At 52.2% G+C, this 8,248-nt stretch overlaps 2 protein-coding genes across 6 annotated transcripts; one reads left to right on the top strand and one right to left on the bottom strand.

Moving 5' to 3' along the window:
* Positions 1–68: 68 nt before the first annotated feature.
* On the bottom strand, positions 69–2,919 carry lipt2 (lipoyl(octanoyl) transferase 2). Of its 4 annotated transcripts, none has more exons than XM_029844228.1 (4): positions 2,786–2,919; positions 1,894–2,208; positions 1,697–1,823; positions 69–567 (listed from the first exon to the last, which is right to left on the bottom strand). In XM_029844228.1, the coding sequence occupies exons 1-4, from the start codon at positions 2,795–2,797 to the stop codon at positions 332–334; spliced, it is 690 nt and encodes a 229-aa protein (XP_029700088.1). In that variant the 5' UTR covers positions 2,798–2,919; the 3' UTR covers positions 69–331. The 4 variants fall into 4 exon arrangements, with proteins under 4 accessions (XP_029700088.1, XP_029700089.1, XP_029700091.1 ...); XM_029844229.1 differs by lacking the exon at positions 2,786–2,919 and adding an exon at positions 2,367–2,734; XM_029844231.1 differs by lacking the exon at positions 2,786–2,919 and adding an exon at positions 2,371–2,732.
* Positions 2,868–7,385, top strand: rnf169 (ring finger protein 169). Of its 2 annotated transcripts, XM_003976924.3 has the most exons (6): positions 2,868–3,257; positions 4,296–4,339; positions 5,335–5,400; positions 5,583–5,680; positions 5,751–5,853; positions 6,015–7,385. In XM_003976924.3, exons 1-6 carry the CDS (start codon positions 2,981–2,983, stop codon positions 7,056–7,058), a joined length of 1,632 nt encoding a protein of 543 aa, XP_003976973.2. In that variant the 5' UTR covers positions 2,868–2,980; the 3' UTR covers positions 7,059–7,385. The 2 variants fall into 2 exon arrangements, with proteins under 2 accessions (XP_003976973.2, XP_029700079.1); XM_029844219.1 differs by lacking the exon at positions 4,296–4,339 and having other exon boundaries at positions 2,949–3,257.
* The last annotated feature ends 863 nt before the right edge of the window (positions 7,386–8,248 follow it).

Raw genomic sequence — 8,248 nt, 5'->3', positions numbered from 1 at the left:
TCCTGATAGAAGTTAGAGCTCTCATACATGCACCTAAAACTATATCAGCATCACAAAAGTTTAAAGGATTCGGATTTCAACTTGTGTGATTTATAAGACATTTAAAATCAGCACTTCCTCAGAGAAGAGTCAGTCGGTGAGAAATGACAATACAATAATAATCATAATAATTTCCTCCCAATCGACCTGAAAAACTGGGCAGCAAAGATGAAAACTAAACGTTTCCTGTGACACATTCAGAGCACAACATTCCACACATGAAAGTCCCAACATGGACCCTGAAATTATGCCAGAACATCTCCATTACATTTTTAAAGCATTTGCATGATCGTCACTCAGTTTTCTGTGTTCTTCCATCAGTCAGCCGACAACCGAACTGGTCTTTGAAGGCCTCCAGCAGGAGGGGGACGGTCTCCTCCACGCTGACGTCTCTGAGCAACTCGGCGCTCAGTGACGTCACGCCTTTGTCCTCGATACCACACGGCACAATGTTCTCAAACCACGACAGGTCCGTGTTACAGTTGAGGGCAAAGCCGTGAGACGTGATGTAGCGACTGCAGTGGATTCCTGGAAAAGCAGTTTGGGACCGTGAGAGCAGATCTGGATCAGAGCAAACCATCACAACCCATCACAACCCATCACAAACCATCACAACCCATCACAACCCATCACAACCCATCACAAACCATCACAACCCATCACAACCCATCACAACCCATCACAACCCATCACAACCCATCCACCCATCACAAACCATCACAACCCATCACAAACCATCCCAACCCATCACAACCCATCCCAACCCATCACAAACCATCCCAACCCATCACAACCCATCCCAACCCATCACAAACCATCACAACCCATCACAACCCATCACAAACCATCCCAACCCATCCCAACCCATCCCAAACTATCCCAACCCATCCCAACCCATCCCAACCCATCCCAACCCATCACAAACCATCCCAACCCATCACAACCCATCCCAACCCATCACAAACCATCACAACCCATCACAACCCATCCCAACCCATCACAACCCATCACAAACCATCCCAACCCATCCCAACCCATCACAAACCATCCCAACCCATCCCAACCCATCACAAACCATCACAACCCATCACAACCCATCCCAACCAATCACAACCCATCACAACCCATCACAAACCATCCCAACCCATCACAAACCATCCCAACCCATCACAAACCATCACAACCCATCACAAACCATCCCAACCCATCACAACCCATCCCAACCCATCACAACCCATCACAACCCATCCCAACCCATCACAACCCATCACAACCCATCACAACCCATCCCAACCCATCACAACCCATCACAAACCATCCCAACCCATCCCAACCCTGGACTGAAGGCTGCACGATCCAAAACAACACGGCAGCAACTCTTCTGTTTCTAATCACGTCTAATGAACTGAAGAGTCAATGTCATTTTATATTGATTCTAAACTCCAGAACGGTTGTGCTGCTGCTGTTGAAGCGCCAGCTGTGATCAGAGGATTCCCAGTTGTTAAAAAGATGAATTTCATCACTGATGGAAGCAGCTTTTAATCATGTGCTTGCAAATGTTGTATCGATCGAGGCAAAATTACTATTCATGTTAAATTTATCGTCAGATATTTCAATCAAATGTTCATCAAAACTAATTGTGGCTGTGCTGTGGTACCGATGGCGCAGATCTTGTTTTCTCGGACCCAAACTCCAGTATGAGGAGATGTGGCGGCGTCGATCCCAAACCTTCTGCAAACGGTGATGACGGTCTTCTCCAGTTCACAAACATACCAGCGAACGCTCTACGAGGGGGAAATAGCATGTTTTAGTCCACCACCTTTTGACAATCACAAGACCAAAACCAGTACAGACCTTCTTGAAGTTGCTCAGATTGAGGATCGGGTAGCAGACCAGCTGACCTGGCCCATGAAAGGTGATGAGACCACCTCGGTTGGTCTGGTGAACCTCGGCCCCGAGCAGCCGCAGGTGGTCTAACGTTGCTGCTGGGTACGGTTTTTGACGAATCCCAGTTGTATAAACTGGAGGGTGCTGACACAGCAGGAGAGCATGAGCTGGACCTGAACCATGCCTCTTCATATAGACCTGCTGTAGCTGCAGAGCCTCCAGGTAGGAAACCAGGCCCAGACGGACCACCTCAACAACCGGCCTGTTATTCCTCATCTGGACCTTGACCCACACAGGGAACCAGGACAGAGCGTTAAACAACAGATGTGACAAAGACAGCCAGAAACAACCATTTCAATACTGAACAGCACCACCAAAAACTCCCATCTTTCTAATTTTCTGCACTCTGGACTTGAACTTCTTAACAACTAATTATTTACCCACATTAGAAGTTGATCTTTATACTTGTTCTCATTATCAACGTACTTAATTGCAAATCTAATAAAATGGTGACAGCTGTCACTATGTCATCGCTCGCGCTCGAACCGGTCTCCTGCGCGCGGCCATTGTCGTCTTCTTCGACGGTCTCAAAAATCCAGCACATTTCCGGGTTTCACTCAGACCGGAAGTAGTGCTGTTTATTGAGAAAATTGATAAAGCAACAAAAGTGACTCAGGACGTTGTGCTTTTCCTTCATTGTTTCCATATTTTCCAAATAATTACTGTCGATTAGTAGAGATTATTACAGCAGCAATTGTGCTAACACAAACCCTTAAGACCTAACTAACCCAACATGGTGACGTCAAACTCTAAAGTTTAGTCCAAGAATTACCCATCATAATTAAAGAAATTAACTGACCGGTATTATCATGAAGAGTGGGTAAATAGTTGATATCAAGTGAGAAGATCATTTTATTTTTTTAAGTTCGTCAGCTGGAGTAAGCGCGTGCAGATCCGCGCTCGACTCCTCCCACCGCGCGCTCGCATTGGACGAAAGGTCTGGGGGCGGGGCTTGCGTGGTAGCCGACCAGAGAGAGACGAATCACCAGGGAAGATGGCGACCGTGGGGTCCTCCGAGCCTGGCTGTCCGCCCTGCCCCGCCGCTAGTCGGGCCCCAGCTGAGAGCGGAGGTGGGTCGGTGCTCAGCCCACCGGAGTATGAGGAGAAGTTCTCGGCGTGTGTGGAGGGACAGCCCGACTGTAGGCCGCCCCCCGCACACCCAGCGACTGGGACTCACAGGCACATCTGTTTCGGAGAGCGACTCCACAGGAGAAGCGACCCGGAGAAGAGCAGCACCCAGCCCGGCAGGAAAGACTGCGACAGCCGGAGAGGTCAGTGTGATTACCCAAGAATGGTGACTCCATGGTCCGCTCTTCTGGACTGCATGGGCGGCCAGGCTCCAACTTTGCTTCAAGTTCAGTTCCAGCCGAAGGCCCAGTTCCACGGGCCGGGCCGTTCGGCCTGCTAACTCGGTAAAGTTCGGATAAAGTCGACTGAAACTGAAGTTTCATGCGGGGTTTCTGCCGTGTAATGATCCGAGTTTGATGGAGGATATCACAGGAAGAAAGGCTGACCCGGGAAGAGGGGCTGGAAATCGCTTTGACGTTAACTTTGACAATAACAACTGTTATTTTGTCTTTTAATTCGATCACGTGTCGACAGGAGGATTTTTACTGGCCAACATATCAACTCGGTCACGAAGGTGTAGAAAGAGGTCCAGGAAGGGTCCAGGACAGGTCCAGGACGGGTCCAGAACATGTCCAGAACATGTCCAGAACATGTCCAGGACATGTCCAGGCCTATCAGGTGCAGGACAGGTCCAGGACGGGTCCAGGACAGGTCCAGAACATGTCCAGGACATGTCCAGGACGGGTCCAGGACAGGTCCAGGCCTGTCAGGTGCAGGAGGACCTGCTACCAACACTTATTACCACTGTTATTACCTCAGTTATTATATGTTATTACCTCAGTTATTATCTGTTATTACCTCAGTTATTATATGTTATTACCTCAGTTATTATCTGTTATTACCTCAGTGCTGCTGTTACTGCTGCAACGATGCTCCCACCTTCGGTTTTGAATGTGACCAATGTGATTGGCATTATAATAATAATAATTATTACTATTATTATTATTACTATTATTACTATTGCTATTATTACTATAAATGTGTCTGGAAATATTTGTGCTGGTTAGGGTTTTGGGTGACTCCGGTCATATTTGGCCAGAAATCCATATTCCAGAAAGGTTCTGGATCCTTTCTCAGAGACGTGGAGCCGGGTTCAAAGTTCTGAGCTGCCTGAAGCTGATTTTGTTCTGCTGACAGTGAAATATGGAGATCTTGGTTCACACGTATTTCTGTCTCCCCAGGTCTGCTCTCAAAATGTGACCCTTTGACCTTTGGGAAGCACAAGGTGAGTGAGTCCCATGGTAGGTCAGGGTTAAGGTTAGGGTTAGAGGGTTAGGGTCATGGTTAAGGTCAGGGCTAGGGTTAGGGTCATGGTTAAGGTCAGGGCTAGGGTTAGGGTTAGGGTCAGCAGCCTGTCAGGGTCAGGGCCAGGGTCAGGGCTAGGGTCAGGGCTAGGGTCAGGGTCAGCAGCCTGTCAGGGCTAGGGTCAGGGCTAGGGCTAGGGTCAGGGTCAGCAGCCTGTCAGGGTCAGGGCTAGGGTCAGGGCCAGGGCTAGGGTCAGGGTCAGGGTCAGCAGCCTGTCAGGGCTAGGGTCAGGGCCAGGGTCAGGGCTAGGGTCAGGGCCAGGGTCAGGGTCAGCAGCCTGTCAGGGTCAGGGCTAGGGCCAGGGCCAGGGCCAGCAGCCTGTCAGGGCTAGGGTCAGGGCTAGGGTCGGGGCCAGGGTCGGGGCTAGGGTCAGGGCTAGGGCCAGGGTCAGGGCTAGGGCCAGGGTCAGGGCTAGGGCCAGGGCCAGCAGCCTGTCAGGGCTAGGGCCAGGGTCGGGGCTAGGGCCAGGGCTAGGGTCAGGGTCAGCAGCCTGTCAGGGCTAGGGTCAGGGCCAGGGTCAGGGCTAGGGTCAGGGCCAGGGTCAGGGTCAGGGTCAGCAGCCTGTCAGGGTCAGGGCTAGGGCCAGGGCCAGGGCCAGCAGCCTGTCAGGGCTAGGGTCAGGGCTAGGGTCGGGGCCAGGGTCGGGGCTAGGGTCAGGGCTAGGGCCAGGGTCAGGGCTAGGGCCAGGGTCAGGGCTAGGGTCAGGGCTAGGGCCAGGGCCAGGGCCAGCAGCCTGTCAGGGCTAGGGCCAGGGTCGGGGCTAGGGCCAGGGCTAGGGTCAGGGCCAGGGCCAGGGCCAGCAGCCTGTCAGGGCCAGGGCTAGGGTCAGGGTCAGGGCTAGGGCCAGGGCTAGGGTCAGGGCCAGGGTCAGCAGCCTGCCAGGCCCTTCCCCTCACTCACTGCTGTTTGTTCCAGCTGCTGTTTGAAGACAGAGAGGAGATGAAGAGGAGGAACCCTCCCTGTGCTGCTGACCAGGAACCCGTGAGTACAGACGGCTCCAGCCCTCGACCATGAGGCGGTCTCTGTTCCCGGTGCTGGTTCTGTATTAAGTAACTAACCCTAACCATTATCAGGACGTCTGGTGACGATGATGAACACATTTGGTGGGATCAAAGATAATATTGGAGATAGTTTGGATGTTGTGTCACGAGTTTTTGTCTTAGGGCGTTCTGTCCGACTCGGAGAACGAGGAGCCAATCAGCGGGAGGGTCCAGAGCCTGTCGGCCTTCACACAGAAGACCAAAGCCTGGTCGGGGTTCAGGTGAGCTGCCCCCCCACCCACGGGACTCCTGCTCAGCCAGCAGACAGTCTCACCTGTGTTTCTCTGCTAGATGTTTTCAGAGGAGTCAGAGTTGCACCAATGCATCAGAAGACCAAGGATGCAAGCGGAAGAGTGCCTCCCAGCCGCCCCCCCAGCCGCCCCCCCTGGACCACGTACGTTGCACCAAATGCAGCAGTTTCGCTCCGTTTGTAGGTGAAGCTGTAAGGTCAGCGAGGTCGTTTGAGTCCACCAATCAGAGCTCAGGCCTCACACTCATTGGGATCGTTTGGTCCTGTTTGGTCCTCTAAAGCCGCTTTCTCTCGTCCTCTCCCAGGTCACTGTTGGTCACAGCTATGCAGCCGGAATTCTCTTGTCATCTGAGAACAGCGGCTCGGCCTCGGCCCTCGCCACCGTCCCTGAGCGAAGGGTCCTGTGGAGAACCGCTGTGGTGCCTTCAGGGACGCCTCTCGCCCTCTCCCTGCCCAGACCTGAGCGCTCCATCAGCCCTGACAGTAACGACAGCATTTCAGAAGAATTTAATCACTTCAAACCCATTGTGTGCTCGCCGTGCACGCCACCCAAGCGTCTGCCGGACGGTCGTCTCGTGGAGCCCACTATTGTGAAGTCCACTCCCAGAAACCTGAGTGGCGGCCTGCAGAAGGCCACCAGCTACGAGGCCAGTCCTGCAGTCCTGCAGAAGTGGAGGCAGATCGAGGTCGACCGGCAGAACATCAGACTCAACTCCAAAGCCACGCTGACCAGCCCTGGAATAGAACCCACCAGCGCCACGTGTCAGCCCCCGGGACGATGTGGAGACGGAGCCACAGCGGGGAACAAGAGGAAGCTGATGTTCGAGATGCCGGCCGTGCCCTCCGACAGCTTCCAGAAACACTCGGTAAAGGTCCAGGTCCCCGCCATCAGAGTCGCCTCAGACTTTGAGTCAAAGCTCGGGGTTCCTGGGACCTGTGGTGGGACGGTCATGTTCGGTTGTAAGCAGTCACCGTACAGCAGGACCCGTGGCTGTCACACGTGTAAGGACTCGCCCGGCCCATGGAAGCAGGCCGGCGGCCGGCGCCACCCGGCGGCCTCGCAGAGGGGCAGGAAGAGGGAGCAGAAGACCAAACATCTGGACTCAGACCAGGACTTTGACCGAAAGAGGAGTCTGCCTGTGGGCAAGGACGCGCGTGATGAGCGCTACATCAGTCGGGTCCAGCTGGAGCGCCAGGACCGGGCGCTCGCTGTGACGCTGCAGCGCCAGTTTGACCTGGACAACTACAGTGGGCGCAGGAGCGCGGACACGTACTGCCTGCGCTCCTGGATGTCCACTCGCAGGAGGTACAGTCTGAGGAGCTCCCGGAGACTGAACCAAAAGCTGTAGAGGAAGTGGCGCGTGCTGAGTCAGCAGGACAGGAAGTGGCTCATATATGCTAACACAGAGGTCTAACATCTGTTAGCATAAGCATCTGTGATTAAGATTTGATCAGATATTGTGACCAACAGATTCACCACAACCGAACATCAGTCGGCTAAACACAGCAGATAAATGAACGGATCGTCATGGAGATGTGTGGGTCACTGGAGGCGGGGCTAAAGGGAATCGGATTAAAACTTCATCAAAGCTCCATTTGTCTGCTTTAAATCAGTCATTTAGTGCTGACGCTGCAACCTTTCCAATAAAACAAAAGGGTTTTTTCTGCTTAATATTTGATCAGCTTTTGTTTCTGATTCCTAAAAATCACCGTCTGGTCGTTGTGAAATATTCTGGATATTTGGCATCTGCTTTTGATTGAATATTTCCTGGAACTGTTGGCCAACACGTGTTCAGGCGTCCCGTGCCAGCGTTGCACGACTTCATGACTGTCCGGGTGATTGGTGCGGAGCCCTGTAAGGACACGGACGGGAAAGACAGGATGCTTCCAGCCTCCTCTTCGGATCCTCGATGTTGGGGATCATATGGAGGAGAATATGGAGTCAGGATGACAGCAGCCACTGAGTCAAAAATAACCAAAGATGCAGAGAGCAAGAACCTAATCAGAACCAGAACATCAGTGGACTGGAGCAGAAGTCCGCTCTGAGGTCCCTGAACGCCCACCAGGCCAACTGGACCTCTCTGGACTTGGGATGAGGCCTTGTTTCTTATACTCTCTACCACCGGGTCCAGGTCTTGTGTTTCTGGAACCATCTCTGCCTGTTCCAGCACCTTCTAAGGACAGGGGGCACCAGAGGCCAGAACCAGGAGAACATTCAGGCTGTAAACTGAGCAGGAGCAACATGCTAACATGGATGCTAGTTATGATGATTAAAGTCGACTATTTTGGATGAATACCTGAGGCGTCATCGCTAACATTAACATTACCGTATTGGCCCAAGTATAAGACGACCTCCTATTTTTCAAGATTCAAGTTTGAAAAACGACTTTTTGAACACCAAATTTAATTTTTATACAGAAAATAATTACAGCACATCTGAAACAAATGATTATATCTTCGACCCACCTTTCTCCAGATTGTCGCTACATTTCTCTATTTTCTGTTATCTCTTCTCTTATTTTCTTTCTTACCGCTATTT

The sequence above is a fragment of the Takifugu rubripes genome, chromosome 11 (assembly GCF_901000725.2).
Source record: "Takifugu rubripes chromosome 11, fTakRub1.2, whole genome shotgun sequence".
In the NCBI taxonomy this organism is placed as follows: Eukaryota; Metazoa; Chordata; class Actinopteri; order Tetraodontiformes; family Tetraodontidae; genus Takifugu; species Takifugu rubripes.
The sequence above is the reverse complement of the archived record's forward strand: the minus strand, read 5'-3'. Positions and strand labels throughout refer to the sequence as shown.

Excerpts from the sequence above, each read along its gene's own strand:
- lipt2 (XM_029844228.1), bottom strand. Across the intron at positions 1,824-1,893 it reads ATCTGAGCAACTTCAAGAAG|AGCGTTCGCTGGTATGTTTG; the intron begins GTCTGTACTGGT and ends TCCCCCTCGTAG. Across the intron at positions 568-1,696 it reads AAACAAGATCTGCGCCATCG|GAATCCACTGCAGTCGCTAC; the intron begins GTACCACAGCAC and ends CTGCTTTTCCAG.
- rnf169 (XM_003976924.3), top strand. The coding sequence starts at position 2,981 with ATGGCGACCGTGGGGTCCTCCGAGCCTGGCTGTCCGCCCTGCCCCGCC. Across the intron at positions 3,258-4,295 it reads AGACTGCGACAGCCGGAGAG|GTCTGCTCTCAAAATGTGAC; the intron begins GTCAGTGTGATT and ends CTGTCTCCCCAG. Across the intron at positions 5,681-5,750 it reads AAAGCCTGGTCGGGGTTCAG|ATGTTTTCAGAGGAGTCAGA; the intron begins GTGAGCTGCCCC and ends TTTCTCTGCTAG.